General features: G+C 37.8%; 1 protein-coding gene across 1 annotated transcript in view; it reads right to left on the minus strand.

Moving 5' to 3' along the window:
• Positions 1-18,259, minus strand: part of CNTNAP4 (contactin associated protein family member 4) — a 222,398-nt gene that overhangs the window by 67,110 nt on the left and 137,029 nt on the right. Inside the window, exons 8-10 of the mRNA XM_010967398.3 lie at positions 16,752-17,013; positions 9,363-9,512; positions 5,243-5,414 (exon numbers count right to left, since the gene is read on the minus strand). Of these exons, the coding sequence (XP_010965700.2) occupies positions 5,243-5,414; positions 9,363-9,512; positions 16,752-17,013 (584 nt within the window). The remainder of the gene's footprint in view (positions 1-5,242; positions 5,415-9,362; positions 9,513-16,751; positions 17,014-18,259) is intronic.

The following is an 18,259-nucleotide window of genomic DNA, read 5'->3' on the forward strand; positions in this document are numbered from 1 at the left end:
TATGAAAAATGACATGTATAGTGAAGCACTATAAACGTTGTAAACAATTATCTTTTACACTTTTCTCCCCGATTGTCATTCCAACACAAAGTAAAACAATCCACCAACCCATTTTTCCCAGCCTCCAAAGCTCTTCCTTAGGCATTTCCATATGAACTTTCACTGCTTGTGAACTTAAAGAAATGTATACATCAACATGCCCAAAACTGAAGAGACGTGTGTGATTTTGGTTTATCCTGATTTTGTGTCCATTCTGATTTAAACTTCAAAAGACTTTCACACAGTATAGAACTTGGCTGAAATTAATAATACTGAAGTAAAAGTCTGTATAACCTAACCGCATTTAGGAAAATTAAACAAAATTAGATATGAATGGGTCCTAGGAAAATGGTGACCACTTGAATTCAAATCTCATATTCTTCCTCAAAACTATGGGTATGGGAGAGTGTGTGTGTGAGTGGGCCTGTGCATGGGTGAATGAGTGAGGAGGTGTGTGTGTAAGGACTGTATGTGCTGAGGGGCTCTGGGATAAATGAGTGCGTGAGCGTGCAGATGTGTGTGGGAGACTGTGTGCCATGACTATTAGTTTGTAAGTAAAGAACGTGTGTGAATGGGTATATGTGTAAATGTATGCACAACTTCATGTGTAGGTTTGATCCAACTTAGTTACAGTCGAAGGGGAAATAAAAACTACATTGTTTAAGATCCTGTCAGACTTTTAAATATATTTTTAATGTTCCTATTTGTTTTCACTGCAATTTATTAAACCATAAAATTATGTGTTTATTATACACAGATTAAACATTAACCACAATAAATGTTGATGTGCACCCAGGGAAGCTGTACAGCCAGCAGGCAGACAAGCAGGGAGACTTCCTGAACCAGGGGGCTTAGATCTGATGCTGGGCTCTGCCTCTTGGCCTTGTCATCTTAGTCAACTTACTCAACCTCTCTGTGCATCTGTTTCCATATTGACAAGAAACAAACACTCTTAAGAACAGGCTCTAAGATTAATTTAAATACAAATTTATTTATTTAAAATTAGTTTTAGAACATAGACATCGCACAATCTCACACACGTATACATGCAAAAACTCACTCACATATCCAGTCTCCTTACATGTTCACACAAATCCTCACACACACAGTCACACAAGTCCTCACACATTAACCCTTCACACTCACATATGCACACACTCCCATTCAGCCACACCATCCCTACATAGCCACACACACTTGTGAGGTCATTCGAATGCATTCCCAGACCCCTCACACACTCACATCATCCTTACACACAGCCACTGACACACATACAAATTTCAGTACTAATTCATGACAAGTGCTTAGAATATAGCCTGGTAAACAGATTTTAAAAAACAACAACTCTATTTAATAATGTTTGGAAGCTACGTCAATAGGTACAGCATATAAGACCAAAATAGATGAATACATACTTTATGGGTTTAGAGATACTTTTGGAAATTTAAAAGGTATATAAATACAAAAGTTACTTTGATTTTTTTTTTTGCTATTATTTTTAAGATTGCTAGGGTTGTAATTAGCCTAAAATTTTTCTTTAAAAAAATGTATAGTCAAGAATTATCCATGATTTGCTCGCTATTTCTGAAGAGTGTTTTAAGGTGTGGAACTACACCCCACGTTCTTCCTGCGTGCTCTATCAGACTCTATTTTACCTCCAGAAAGCAGGCTACACCGATTCCTCATGTAGCATGGTGGCTTAGAGAAGCCCATATTGGATGGTTGTGGATCTACTCATATTGAAAGAATGTTCTGCAATCTGTGATGGTCAACATGATTATCACTCATAGTGTCAATGACTGAACCTCCCCACTGGTCCCTCGTAGCTCTTATCTACTGGGGGTAAGGGCTCCCTGCTTCTGCGAGTGAGCCCCACCTCGAGAGAGCTGGCCATGGAGGCTTGCTACAGACCTTCTCCAAAATCAGGAGTAAGGTTCCTGAGGTGGTGTGGCTGTAGCTATGGTGAAGGTCACTGTCATTTAATCCCCAAATCAAGACAATTGAGGTTTGTCATCTAAATTCTCCCTTTACGTATCATTTTTCATTATAGAAAGAATTGTTTTATCTACAAATTGATTTAAACACATATTCGAGGAGAGGAAATAATGTTCTTCTAATCCATTACTAAATAAGATTAAAATAACTTTTTTCTATATATATAGTAATATCCATTAACATTCAAAATAGGATCAACAGACATTGATAGACTAAATGGTCTTCAGATGTAATAGATGTGTGTTTGTGTTGCTAAAATGTTTCATACAAATAGAGAGTTATTTTTAAAACTCAGGATTTATGTATTTATTCAAAACATACATTGAGTACTACTACACAATAGGGGCTAAGTTTGTCACACTGTTTAATGTTTTTTGGGTTTTTTTTGACCTGGAATGGCCATGACATTCCACTGAATTCAGCAATTAACAGCCTTAAAATAGATAAACAACAAGTTCATGCTGTACAGCACGGGGAACTATATTCAATATTTTACAGTAACTCACGGTGAAAAAGAATATGAAAACAAATACATGAATATTCATGTATGACTGAAGCATTGTGCTGTACACCAGAAATTGACACAACATTGTAAACTGACTGTACTTCAATAAAATATATATACAAAAAAAAAGATTAACAGCCTTGCTATTAAGGCATGACTGCCAAGATTATTTGGCTATAGTTGCCCATGCCTAAATATACTCTTTAACTATTAACTATCATATTTATTTTAAAAGTTACTTGTCCTCTTCAATGAACTCCCCAATCTTGCACTATCAAATCCTGTGTTGGAGTTCCTATTGAAACTACTGAATCATCCTTACACCTTTATCAATACTGTGGCTCCAAACCTCTCCGCAGGAGAGGTTCCTCTTCATTTTCCATGCAGAGAAGGTAACAATAGGTTTCTAAAGGTCCACAATGGGACCATAGAAACGAGTCACATTCCTACGCCTCTGAAATATTATTCAGCTGTCAGAGAAGCAAAAGCCAGTTTGATAACCAACCACATAGGTCTCTGATTTACTGGTACTTGATGATCTACACTACTGTTAGGGTATCCTAAGCTATTGAGTTTAGTGATATAATTTTGATACATTTATACCCATCTAAAATTATAGCAGCATCAACATCATCTTTCTGGATGATTTAAAGAAACTGAAAGATATTCCACGCTCTTGGATTGAAAGAATCAACATTGTTAAAATGGTCATACTACCCAAAGCAATCTACAAATTTAATGTGATCCCTATCAAATAACCCAGGACATTTTTCACAAAACTAGAACAAATAATCCTAAAATTTGTATGGAATCACAGAAGGCCCATAATTGCCAAAGCAATACTTGAAGAACAAGAACCCTCCCAGACTTCAGACAATACTACAAACCTACAGTAATTCAAACAACGTGGTACGGCGCAAAAACAGACACGTAGATCAATGGAACAGAACAGAAAGCCCAGAAATAAACCTGCATAACTACAGTCAACTGAATTATACAAAAGAAGCATGAATATACAATGGAGAAAAGATAGTCTCTTCAGCAAGTGGTGTTGGGAAAGCTAGACAGCCACATGCAGATCAATGAAGTTAGAACTCTCCCTCACACCATACACAAAAATAAACTCAGAATGGCTTAAAGACTTAAACATAAGATAGGGCACTATAAATCTCCTAGAAGAGAACATAGGCAAAACATTCTCTGACGTAAATCATAGCAATGTTCTCCTAGGTCAGTCTCCCAAGGCAACAGAAATAAAAGCAAAAATAAACAAATGGGACCTAATTAAACTTAAAAGCTTTTGCACAGGGAAGCAAACCATAAACAAAAAGAAAAGACAACCTACAGAATGGGAGAAAATATTTGCAAATGATGTGACTGATAAGGGCTTAGCTTCCAGAATATACAAATAGCTCATACCACAACAACAAAAAAACCCAATCAAAAATGGGCAGAAGACCTAAACACAGATTTCTCCAGTGAAGACATACAGATGTCCAACAGGCACATGAAAAGATACTCAATGTCACTAATTATCAGAGAAATGCAAATCAAAACTGCAGTGAGGTATCACCTCACATTGGTCAGAATGGTCATCATTAAAAAGTCCCCAAACAGTAAATGCTGGAGAGGCTGTGGAGAAAAGGGAACTCTCCTCCTACACTGTTGGTAGGAATGTAATTTGGTGTAACCACTATGGAAAACAGTATGGAGACTCCTTAAGAAAACTAAAAAAACTTACCATATGATCCAGCAATCCCATTCCTGGGCATATATCCAGAGAGAACTCTAATTCAAAAAGATACATGCACCCCAATGTTCATAGCAGCACTATTTACAATAGCTAAGACATGGAAGCAACCTAAATGTTCATCAACAGATGACTGGATAAAGCAGTTGTGGTGTATATATCTATATACATCTCTCTATACATGTATATATATCCATATATATCCAGAGATATATATATAGATATATATATATCTATATCCACACACACACAATGGAATACTACTCAAACATAAAAAAGAATGAAATAATGCATTTGCAGCAACATGGATGGACTTAGAAATTATACTGAGTGAAGTAAGTCAGACAAAGACAAATATCATATGATATCACTTATGTGGAATCTAAAAAAGTGACACAAATGAACCTATTTACAAAACAGAAACAGATTGACAGATACAGAAAATAAACTTATGGTTACCAAAGGGGAAAGGGCAGGGAGGGATAAATTAGGAGTTTGGGATTAGCAAATACAAACTACTATATACAAAATATATAAACAACAAGATCCTACTGCATAGCCCAGGGAACTACATTGAATAGCTTGTAATAACCTATAATGAAAAAGAATACATGTACATATATATAATTGAATCACTATGCTTTATACCAGAAACTAATGCAACATTGTAAATCAACAATACTTCAATAAAAAAATCTTTTGTGAATTGGTAGGTATGTGTACATGTAAATAATATGGCCATGTGTCTTCTTTCTAAATTTTATCATCAGAAATATGAAGTATAAAACTAAAAGCATATTTTTCTTATTTCTAGCATGAATATTATCTATTTCCTGTGGAACATGATGATGGGAAAAAGGAGAGAAAAATGTTCTCTTTATATGTAAATTTCAATCTGCTGCCAAAAGTTTGAAAATGGACAGGTCAAAATCAAGAAGTGAGATTGTCTTTACCTGTCTGTGATTCCGCATGAGTCTATCTGAAGGTCACTGAAGTTCCCGAGGGACCCCTGCTGAACTGAAATCAAATCTACCACCTTGTTACTGATAGAAATGAGCCTCATACATCCCTGAAATCCACCAAATGGACTTTTACAGCTGGATCCAAAGCTGCTGTCAGGACAACCTGATCAAAACAATACAAATCAAAGTAAATCAGGATGCATCATAATGAATCAGGACTGAGTATTGTCATTAAAAATAAACAAATAAAAGAAATAGGCAGTTGACTATTAAATTAAAAGAGAGAGGAAAGCCCATTACATTGTACGAATTGCAGTTTGATCTAAATTACAAATTGCAATCTGTACAAAATATTTCTCTTTATTAATACAGGATTCATAGGAAATTACTGTTATAATAATTATGTGCAAGGATACTGACTTAATTCAAATTTTAAAAATATACATATTAGCTCCGGAGTCCTAAACATGTTATCCAGCAGTAGTAAATTGTGTATAACTTAAACATAGGCAGTTTGTCTCCTGGGATGCAAAAAGAAGAGCATAAAGTATGAAAATACGCACTGCAGATAAGAAAAGGTAAATCAATAATGGTGAAATACCTTTATGCTTACAGCTATTTGGAAAAGGAGTTATAATGACTTAGAATAAATTTATGAATGATTTATTTAATTAAATACTTTTCGTATGCATGGAAGGGTCACATACACACACATCTTAATACATCGTAATGGCTTCATGTCAAAAACATTTCACTGTTTGACTTTATTTCTTCTTTGTCTCAGAAAAGAATGTTCCATTTATAGATGTTTTTCTAACATTTATCTAAGACCTGTTTCTAATTATTTAAATAATAAAGAACTATAATATTAACCATTATTGTCTGAGGTTTAATGATGTTCTAAGTGTTTCTCTATCCAAGTGAAATAAACAATTTTATGGAGTATGAGCACATATATTATACTTATGCATTTTTCATTAATCTTTCTTTGCTGTTATGGTTGTCAACCACTATTACAATTTCAAAGAACAAGAAATGAATCAGCAAGTTCCTAATTCCTGCACAGTCCCTGCTAGTTTTCTACCAGGGAATTTCCATTATAATTAAATATTTTGACTGAGGATATTTCTCCTTAATGCTTTGTTTTCCTAACGAAATACATTTACATGGCAAGTAAAGGCCAGGATTCATATTTAAAACTGTTATCAGGCACACTGAAACAGTGTATCTTAAGCAACGGAGACTCTGAAATTTCAAAATTAATACATCAAGAGAAGGTGATGAAAGCTTTTTAAGTATCAATTTATTGTAGATGGTTCTATACACATTTTTCAGGGCTTAAAATTTTTCTGTTGGTGTAGGATATGGTTACCATAATCTGGATGTATTTTCTAGATGACTTATTAACTAATTAAGAATGTTAAAATAAAAACCGAGAGGATAATAGTTCAATGATACTTGGGGGCAACTACAATATGCCAGGAATATAAACAGCTCTCCTAATCTCCTTTTCTCCAGGTGCTGTTTCCAGACACATTTCAAGCTATTTCAGAATAAAATAAATTGTGTGGTATGCCTCTAGGGAACAAAACTAAGCAAGTTCGTGGTCACAAGGAGAGGTCATGGAACTTGACAGAGAGCACGCTGGTCATATTAGGAGGCCCTTCAGATTCCTGGCTACAGTGTTTAATAAGCAAGAGATTCTAAAGAACAAAAAAGAGGTCAACCGAGGTTAGCCTCATTAGTCTACAAGAACAGGCATCCACAGGTTAATATAATGCAATAGCAGAGAGGCATTCAGCACTGAACCGGTTTGCGATGAGAGTTCTAAAATATGAAGATTTCTGGGGGAATACTTCATGCTGAATTAATGGATGGCTCCATTACTAGAGGCAGGCAGCATGCTAAGCACCTCTGAGGATGGCAGATAAATTATCACTGCACGTCACTGGACCAGAAGTAAGATGTCGGGTTTGACTTCAAGGTGGCGTAGCCAGTTCACCGGATGGATCAAGCTTGATTTACACAAGCGGGAGTGTGAGAATTCGGCACACAGTCTAGTATCTCTAGCCTGGGCTGCACAGTGTGTTATTCAGTAGCACAAAGATTCCACAGGGGAATATACCTCAATCTGGAGAATCCAGATCTTAAATGTATAGTTTATAAATGATAAAAGCTACCCTCAGTAATTTTTTGACAAGCACACGACTGAGGGGGAGGAAAAGCAGATGATGGTGGGCAGAGGGTGGCATTTGGTGTGGCGTGTGCAGGACCCTGTGAGCTCCAGGGTGGCCCACTCTCCCAACACGACTGTCACCCTCAAGACTGGCCCAGGAAACAGATACGCCCCAGGCTGCTGGGACAGACCACCCCTTTGCACAGGGGCATTGCAGCCAGATTAGACTGACTGTCAGTAACATAACTTGCAGTTGAATTTAGAGAGAAGCAAAGAACTGATGATGGCAAGTATCTCAGAACGTGGGGTGTTTATTGACTTGAAGATAAACTGGCTGAAGAAATAACTACCTAAGAAAAGCCTCCCACCTCGATAAAACAGATCCCAGGAAGAAAGGGGACTTGTTCACACAGCAGAGAAGGTTTATAGGGTGACAAGTGTCAGGTTTGCTCTGGAAGTGGGAAGTGAAAAGGTTGCTCCTAGGACTCTGGACTTTCAGTGCTAAAACTGGGGAGAGATGGTCACCCTGCTGCCACTGCCACTCAGGCAATTGGGGCCCCTGGCAGTCCTGCACTTTAGGGGGCCCTATCCTAACCATTCTCCAGCCTTGCTTCTGCCCATGGCCCCCCCAGGAGGCCTCACAGCAGGGGATGTGCCCACTAGGAACCTTCTCCTACTCCAGTTCACTCCCAGAATCCAGCATCCCCAGCCCAAAAGCCCAACCCAAGCTTCCAGAAGAGCGGACCTCCTCCACCAGGTGCTGGAGGACCAGGCTGGAAGAAGGAGGGAGAAGCGGGGCAGCAGGACACCTCCTGCCTTCCTTTGGACCCTTGCTCCCAACCCTGGAGATGTTAGGGTGCCCTGGGGTTTGCCAAGTATGTGTTTAGTGATTAATAACAGAATCTCATGCCAAGATCAAACATATTCTGGTACTGAAGGATACCAACTGAGAAGATGACTGAATAAACAGAAATGTCAAAGTAAACTTACGATGCGCTGTTTAAATAAAAGCCCTGAGGTTGAAATTTTATTATTGGAAGCTTCCAAAGTATACTGTTTAGGAACCCAAAACCATCTTAAACGAGGTCAAATCATGAAGAACACGTTGGAGAGGAATAAAATCCAACTTCAAGACAATGTTTACCTAAGGAGATGAAGGGATATGATCCTGGAAGGACAAACGGATGTTGGTAATACAATCTTTCTCAAGCTGCGAAATGCATGTGTATAGATGTGTAATTAAAAAATAACAGTATTTTTAAATTATATATATACGATGTAAGATATGAACAATGCGAGGGAACCAGGTGTGGGGTATATGGCAACTCCCTGTATGTTGTTGCAACTTTTTGGTAAATCTAAAACTATTCAAAAATTATAAGTTCATTTAATTATAATGGTACATAGCATATGTATCATAATATAAACAAACAAAATTATAGCATGCACATGTAACATATTTCATTATAAAATAATATTATAGTAGGAATCAAATCCATCTATGGCTTCTGTGGCTTCAATGGCTAATTGAGTTAGAGTATTTGTCCACTGGTATAATACTGACCTTCCGCCTTGAGCAGAGGAAAGCAATAAGGATGCTCTAGGAGAGCTAAAAGGCATGATCAAGAAAACACTGCAATGCAATCAGCCCATAAAACCAGAAAAAGACACACTTATAAGGACCATTTAACATTAGGAAAATATAACAAAATTTAAAAGTAAGAACTGAAGAGGGTGGCCTACTTGGAATCAATCTCTGTATAGAAATCATAAACGTTAAGTCAGTCCGCCTCGGAAAAAAAAATGCGTTTTAGGTCACAATTTGTTGCCTCGATCCACTCAATATTTCCATGTTCAAAGAAAGTGAGAAACTACTCCAAATTATTCCATAATATTGACACTCGTTAAAACATGATGCCTGACAGCTTCTCTTACCTCCAAAATAATAGGTGCCACCTGAAAAAATCTGCTCAGGGCCCAGGGAAGGAGCAGCAGAAGCCACTTGGCCGTCCACCACCACACTCAGGTGATTCCTTTTGGCAAATAAGGAGATGGAATGCCATTGCCCATCATTTAATCCAGCGCCTGGGGGAGATAAAATCACTTAAAAGAGGTGTCTCTTAACAGTGAACATCATAAGCAGTTGGTTAGTAACAGCAATGTACACGTCACTCAAGTGCAGCATCACATCTATTGACAAAAGGAAACAAGAAGATACAGAGGAAAGGGAGGTAAGTGGGAAAGGAGCACCCTCTCTGTGGAAATGTGCATCCTTACCTTCCTTTCTGGGGTCTCGACAGAGAGAACAAATTCTCTCCACTTCAGACAGTCCTGAATAGTTAAAAACTTTTTTTGATTATTTGGCATGGACTCATTTTCAGCTTTTGTCATGTAACTTACCTTTGACAGAAAGGGGTTTAGGAAGAGCAAAGATATTTTCTTCCCAAAACTTTAGGTTATACCCAATCAAATGATTTATCTGCTCTGTACACTTTTGTGTAGTCATCTTTTATAATATGAGAATAGAATATTTAGCAAAGTTTATCAAGTCAATCATTATAAAACTACTTGAAGAGGTTATAAGGAATTGCTGAAAGTGTGCTGCTATAATGCAAAGTTTAAAAATAAAGCAGTGTGTGAAACTGTATTTACACAGTTGATAGTCATAATCTGCAAATTTTGTATTTGCAAATTCCCCCAATTGCCATAATTTCTTTGTAATCTTCAAATCAATACTCAGGGTCCTCTGGGGGTCACTCACAGAAATGCACAGGGCAGAGAAATATTTGAGTTGACTGACATGCATACGACATGCATGAGGCAAAGCTTCTTATTGTAGCTCTCACATGTAAGCCTATCTTCGCATTTTTGTGATTTTTGCTGGTGATTTTGCTCTTCAAAGGGCCCCCTAGCCAGTGATGAAGTGCTGTCTAGTGTTCTCAAGTGCAAGAAGGCTATGCTATGACTTAGAGAGAAAACACATATGATAGGCTTCATTCAGGCCTGAGTTATAATGCTGTTGGCCATGAATTCACTGTTGGTGAATCAACAATACATACTAAACAAGGTATCTTCAAACACAGTCATACACACAAAATTGTTCCAATTGGTTGGCAAAAACGTTGTCACCAGAGGCTTGCATGAACCTAACCCTGTTTTTCCTCTGGAAGCAATGGTTCAGTATTTACTAATTCCATGTTCACAGCAACTTCAAAGAAGATAACTATTGCAAATTATGTGAATTGATTCTGTGTATGCAATTCTAATTATATTCCTAATTTTATATAAATATGGGAAGGGACTGAAAGGAAATATCCCTACATGTAAACAAAAATTTTTTGCATAAAAGAAAATAGTGGTTGTTTCTATAATTTTTCTGTATTTTCCAAGTTTGTATATATAATAAAAAATTGCTATGATCAAAAATCAAAATTTTCTTATTGTCTATAAAAAAGATTCTCCAGTCCATCCTTAGGCAGTCCCGGTGTCATGAATCCATGAGCTAATGGAGTCTTTCCATCTAGGAGGGAATGAGGTCTATGAGGAGTTCTGTGCTTGACTAGTCAGCAGACAGATGGAATCTGTGTCTCTGCTGTAGATAAACCAGTAAGGTTTACATCCATCGAATATTCACCTCTGTATGATTTTGCAGATCAAAGTATTAAACAAAATGTAAGTACTCTATTAGACCTTAAAGTCATGGGCCTCTTTCCTGACATTATGTGCAATTTTTAAAATTTCCCCAGCTATTTTTGTCCGTAAGCTTTCAGAGAGAAACTGCATGGAAGCTCCCTTAGATGACGAGCTCTTAGCCCCGGATTCATTTAGTATAACACAAATCCCATCCCGGCCACCAAAGCTCGTTTTTACATTATATCCATGACGCAAAAAAGATTTCCCAAGACTCATGTCTGATTTGGTTTGTGAAAGATAATGACAAAGGGCTAAAAACTGCAAAACGAAGAATGTAGGCTAGATAATTTTAGACACATTATCTAAGAGTGGACTCTCAAATAGGTAGCTGAATAGAGTTACATAATCCCTGACGGTATGAGATTGGACGAAAATAAATCAAATGTCCCAAATTTGTCATCCTGTGCTTCCTCTAAGAGGATACATTTAGAGTGCAAATTCTCGTCTCGAGCTTTGCGTCACAGGGACGAACACCTCCCACCTCCCCGCCCCGCCAAGCGTCTCCTGCCATCTCGTTCTCGCAGCTCGGATGTGCCTGTGCGCATGGCTCCACTTCTGTTACCTCATCTTAGGCTTTCCAGTGGCCTCAGACTATGCTTCTCAACACTCGCAGTGATGCACATTTTCATCTCTGATCTACTACAGATTGATACTTTTATAGAACTCAATAAAAATGAATTACTAAAAAATTAGATAAAGAAGACACATAAAATACAGGCCCACTGACCGCACGCTTAGATGCTGCAGCAGTTATCTTCTTGCTGCAACAGTTTCTAAGAGCTTACTCTCTGTTTTTCTACTCATCTTGGTAACTAGTACTTCACGGAACCAGTGTATTCCAGGAGCGTACTTCCAGCAGCAGTGCTCCGGGCAGCTGCTGGCTAGCTGCAGCAGGATGAAATCAAAATCTTGGGGACATCTTCTGTCAATACAGAAGCTAACTTAGATGATGAACACAAGCCTGCCAGGATAGCCCACTCTGTGATTTTTTTTTTTTAATGAAAATGAAAAGTTGCTTTATTGAGGAGACCAGCAACCTGGGAAGACGATAGACTAATGTCCCAAGACCATCTACAAGTTGCCGGTTAGAGGACAAAAGTTTAAAGGGGGGGTTCACGGGTGCACAAGCGAGGGGCTACATGCAGACCACCACTCCATGACCTGACAGAGTTAAATGCACCTATGTGCCCAGCTAGGTGGGTCATGAGGTTGCACGATGTTTGTGGGGGAGCCTTCAGAAAGCTCTTCTTCAGCCTCACTTGTAATGGACATCATTTGTGTATGATGAGGATTTTATTACCTGTCAGTGGGATTTATTACTCAAGTTAAATAATGAAAGACCCATTTCATTCATTTCACCTTACTTTACATTTAAAAAAAGGATCATTCTTAAATTGGCTTTGATTTTTAAGTCTACAGCTCCTTCCACTTTAAGGTCTGATGGGAAGTGAGCCCCTTTCCAAGGCCACATCACAGTGAAAAGGGAGGAGGGGAGAGAAGCACTGCAGAATTTGTATTCTTTCTGATTCGTGGTATTATAGGTGAATGCTAACTCTAATACACTGTTCCCACCACTCACGAATTCTGAATCTAGGGGAGGGGGCATCCTGCTTGTATAATAACAAAATAGTAACAACAGTTTTAGTGCCTGTTACTCATAACAGGTGCTGTGTGCTTTACACGCATGTCGTTTCACCTCCAGCCTGACTACTGTTGTTCTCATGTTAAATATTGGGGAAGTGGAGCCCGAGGAGGATACACAAGTCACCCAAGGAAGTGCCCAGGTGACCCGATTTCAAAACCCGCACTCTGCTCTGCCTTCAGGACAGACAGCACCCCCTCTGTTTTTTGGGTTTTTTTTTTCCTTTTCACTCATGTTAAACAATTAACCTTGAGAAAGGAAAAAGCAGCCCCTAACAGCTAGGACCTGGCCTGGCGCTCGCAGGGAGGCCTTGGTCGTGTGCGACGCTGGCGGGCACCCAGAGCTAGGCCTTGGCATTCTCCCGCAGAGCATAAACCAGCTCACAGAACATCAATATCAGAAGGTCACTCTGTCACTACAATGAAATGGGATCAAAAACATCAAGACTACTTTACAGTCTGGTCTAAGCACAGACAAAAGCAAGGCTACCACCCAAACCACAAAAACACCAAATGCTTTCCTGGATAATGCGAATGACAACTGATTTTTTTAATCAATTACAGAGTTAGCCTTACTTCAATCCTCCATCCTTCTAGTTAAGATTTACAAAAAAACACTTAATCACACAATTACCTTCACCTCCTGGCAGCATTTAATCCAGAGCAAATTTCTACTTTCTTGAAACTTTCCCCCAAATCAGCTAACACAACACAAAATCCTGGGACAAGTCGTCTTAACACCTTTGCAATGAGACTCTTTACAGTTCCCCTGGGGGTGTTCTCCTTGCTGCAATAAACAAAGACCCAACTTGTTTGATTGCAGGTGTGATCACTGTGGTCTTTGGATGGAAACCGCTGACAACACCAACTGGAAGAATAAATGGAAGGGTTTGCCACTGTAGGTCATAGCAGAATGTGGGATTGTTTAAGATCGCTCTCTCGCTCCTCCTCCTCCTTTTCTTCCTTCTCTCTTTTTTCTCTCTGTCTCAGGCCCAAACCACATAGACACAGAAAATACAGAGGGAGGAAAATGGTTTATCTCTGCCCCTCGTATATACCCTTCAGGTACTGGTCCTAAATTACTACAGAAACATTGTGACAGCTTAGCTGCCATCACTCTCTCATAAGACTGTAACAGACATCCATGGAGGAAGATATGCAAAGGGGGGAAAACCCTGCTGTTTAGGGTATGTTCTTTGCAAAGGAGCAAAAGGCAGTTATACAAAGGCCATTACTCAAGGAGCAACTGAAGGGTTTTGTCTGTTCCAAATAACTTTTATACTCTGAAACACTGCCAGACTTTCCTATGTTCACTAACTATATCCACTAACCAGAATTAAAGATCCACGACACCAGATGGCTCTCGCCAAGAGGAAAATACGGGGGTCACTGCTGCCACTCACTTTAGGGGAAAGTGAGAGTTTCAGGGAGTGATGGGGCTCTAATGTGAAAGGTAGGAATATTCCAACAGTGAAAGGGAAGAAGTGAACTCAAAGAAATGGCTTCCCCAGGATAAGGCAAATCAAGAGGGCTGCCCCACTGCCAGGGCCACAAGAATCACAAACGCCTAGTAAATGGAACACGCAGAAACATCTCATGTCCTGCAAGCCTGTATCTGCTGGGCTCTGCTCACGAGGGCAGGAAGCGTGCTTTCAGGCCTGATTTTCACCTTTAGGCAAAAGTAACTGCAGCATTAAAATCATAGCAGAAATCTCAAAGGTGACAGTAAGGAGTTTGTTTTAAATAGGAAAATATAACCGAATTGTTCATTAGGTTCTTGATACCATCTGAATGATTTCTGCTTTGCCATCTATAAAGGTGACAAAGACTGAAAGCATTTTGTGACATGAGGGATTTTACAGTACTGTTACTGTGTTTTATGATTTAGACTAATATAATACCTTTAATATTTCAAAAATGACATAGGCTGATATAGTATTTTTGAACCATTCCAAATGACAATTTGCAAAACTGCACGTCACATTAAAAATTTAGCTTGATAATTAAAAAATTTGTACAATTCTGTTCTTCCCAACACAATTTAATTTTTATTCCATTATAAAAGACAAAAACTTTGAGTTTTGAAAACATGTAGGATTACTAATCTATATCTCCACTAGCTAAGAAAAATTGAGCCACCCTTATATGATAAAATGATTTGTATCATATGATAATAACCCACCAATAGGTAATGGAATCTCTTCAGTGTCGTTAAAATACACTCTGACAACTGATTTAATTACCAGGCACTGGACCTGTGAAAGTCCTCTCCTCTGAGATAAACATATGGACCACATACCCAGACCACTGACATAACCTACTTTCAAATGCAAAATGTACTTGGCCTCACTGAAACTAGCAAAAATTAATATTTTAAAAGAAATCAGAAAAATAGGAATGGGGGAGTTGGTGAGTAAAGGCCCACTTGTGTTATCTGAATGTAACAACTTCACTATATCAACATTCATATTTTGTTGAGGATCCTTATTGGCTATGAGCACAATCTCACTAAGTCATATGCTGTCATGACAGATTACATGCAAGTGGATTTAAACATTAATTTAGAGATTTAAAAAAATCATTCGGGGTAATCTAGATAGACTTGCATCTAGTAATTTATTAAATTTGCCTGCCTGGAAAGTGTTTAGAAATGGACTAGCTCTGTGGGCCTCACTACAACAGCATTGCACTGAAGCAGCTTGTTTAAGATGTTGAAAATGAGGCTATGAATGCAACCACCTCAGAGGATGTCAAATACATCACAATAAACTGCACATTAATGGCAAGCTTACATTTTTAGACTCTCATTTTAGGGAGCCTATTAATTATTAATATGACACTGATTAATTTATTTCTTTTTGTCAAGCCAGCACATCTACCTCATTTTGAGCATTACATTAAAAAGTCGCAGCACAGTACCTCTGAAAAATTATAATTGATACTGAAATTTCAGTCTCCACATTTAAGCTGCAGTGATATATGAACAACACAAAAGATATATAAAGACTAACCGTATCCATCTGTATACTTGTTTTTCTTACATTTAGTTTCTGACTGTATTGTACCTCTTTTCCTCTCCCAGTCATATTCTATTAATTTTGGTCATAGCTGCTATAGATGAGTAGTGCAATGGCATCTTTAAGTTGTTTTTAAAGATCACTTATTAAATTGATGTAGCAATTTACCCCAATGTGACCTCCAGTTGCTTGGTTTGGGTATTATTTCATATATATGAAAATGCGATGGAGATCCTTTGTCAAGAACTATATAATTTTAATGAAGAGACAAAAATATCCCTCACCCAAAGCACTGACCTAAATTAGACACTAATTTTCCAGACACTCATATAGTCTCCTTAATTATATGACTTCTAATCATTAAAATGATACCGTATTGCCTAGAAATGCAGAGAATTGCATTTGGTGCCCATATGAGGAATTTTACAGGAATCTTTCCATCCTTCCCAAATGTTTGCACCTTGGCACAGACTACATCAGAAAGTAAAATCAATCTGACTAAATGTTTAGGCTGTACATTCACACTAATATAGAGATACAAATATGGAGTCTAGAAAGACCACTCCCCATCTCTCAAAGACCAGGTAAGAGTAATAACTGTTATACGAAGACTCGTTTTCCACTGAGGACACCCAGCAAACTGGGGTCCATTTCAGAGTTTTTCCTATTTTTCCCAAAACACATTTCCTCAGGACATGATGATTCATCTGGATTGGGTGAGGGCCTAGGAGGGACATTTCTATTCCCCCATAACTATTATTCTGGTTAATAAGAACCACCAGTGTTGAAACCAAATTTAAAAGAAAATTGGAATCGAGTTCCTCTAAGAAGAGATAATCTTATTAACTCAAGTATTCATTTATTAAGCAAATATTAATTTGGGGGTTATGCATAAAGTTTTATGGAGAAGGGACAGAGAGATAATGAAATCTTTCAAACCCATATGCTTTGCCTGTGGGAATACACTTATTACCTGCTGTGATGTCACTGGATAATTTTCCTGGATGGTAGAAATTCAGCTTAAGTTTTCCATCATTAAGAAAAAGGAGGAGACCCCCTGAAACCAGCGGAAGCTCACAGAACAGCAGAAGCCCTGCCTTATTCCAGGTTCGAAATTGAAAAGTGGCAGAAACCTCGTCCTTCCTGGAAGAGCCTGGCAGTGCTAAGTAACTCCTGGGGCTCAGAAAAGTCACAGGCACAGACTGCAGTTGTGAACAGGAAAACGACACATTTCCCTGAGAATAAAGTAAAAGAAAAAGCTTTAAGAATAACACACATATCATATTAGTAATACAATCTGAAATAGTCACAGAGGTTGTGGATCAGTCTCTAACTACCCCTGATTTAAAGCAACAACAAAAATTGTCATCAACATGGGTATTCAAAACCTTGCCATGTCTTAAAGGTTCTTCAAATCCAGAGATATTAGGGTCAGGCAAATCTTCTCCTGGGAGTTTTGGGTGAAATTTTCTCCCCATCTCTCAGCTTTCATAAACACATCTAACTCAATGTAACTGAATTCACTAAAAACTTATTTAAAACAATTATTCATGGTTTAGTTGGTTTTCTGTTGTCACTTTTTTCACCCTTTTGCTGCCTTTGGCTTGTAACCCACCCCATAACATAACGAATATTAATGAGCTACCCATTTTCCTTCCATATTTTTTCATAATTTTCTCTGATTCCATTGACATATATATGTATATATACACATATATATCTAGATATATGTTTAAATTAGGTGTTCAGTTATATGTACATACACATACACATAAATAAATGTTTTGAGTACATATATCTACACACTAGGCATTATATGTATTACAAAAACAGGAGCCATGTTTTACGCCCTTTATTGTATCATGATTTAATCATTAAGAAATATCTTATGGAAATTTCTTTGAGTTATCTGGCATAAGCTTAATTCCTACTTTTATTGATTGCATAATATTCTACTATGTGAATGTTTCAGTTGTTAGTCAACTGTTTTCTTATTAATGTGCATTCACTTTGCTTTCAGGTTTTGCCTCTCTTACCAATGCTGGAATAAATAACTCTGCAGGCTTCTCTTTGTGCTGGCATTTTCAGTCCTGCAGAACAGGGTTTGACATATAGAACTACTGTATCTACATGTTTTAATAAATATTTCCAGCATCTCCTCCCCTCTCCAAATAAAAGTTAAAATTCTCCACATTTCCAATAGTAGTATACAAAGATATGCTTTTCCCCACATCCTTGACAGCCATAGGTATTATATGTCCTTTAAATCTGCACAAATTTAATGACAAAATGACAAAATGATGTTTCATTCTTTTTTACTTTGTACTTACCTGATTAATAGTGAACCTGAGCATTTTTCATGAGTTTGTTGCTTTTTTGAACTTGCTTTCCCTAGAATGGTCTGTTCATAATCTCTGCCTATTTTTCATTTTTCTTTTCTTTTTTTTTTTAGGTTTAACATTGCACACTACGATGTACTAT

This window comes from Camelus bactrianus, chromosome 9 (assembly GCF_048773025.1).
Source record: "Camelus bactrianus isolate YW-2024 breed Bactrian camel chromosome 9, ASM4877302v1, whole genome shotgun sequence".
NCBI classification, from domain to species: Eukaryota; Metazoa; Chordata; class Mammalia; order Artiodactyla; family Camelidae; genus Camelus; species Camelus bactrianus.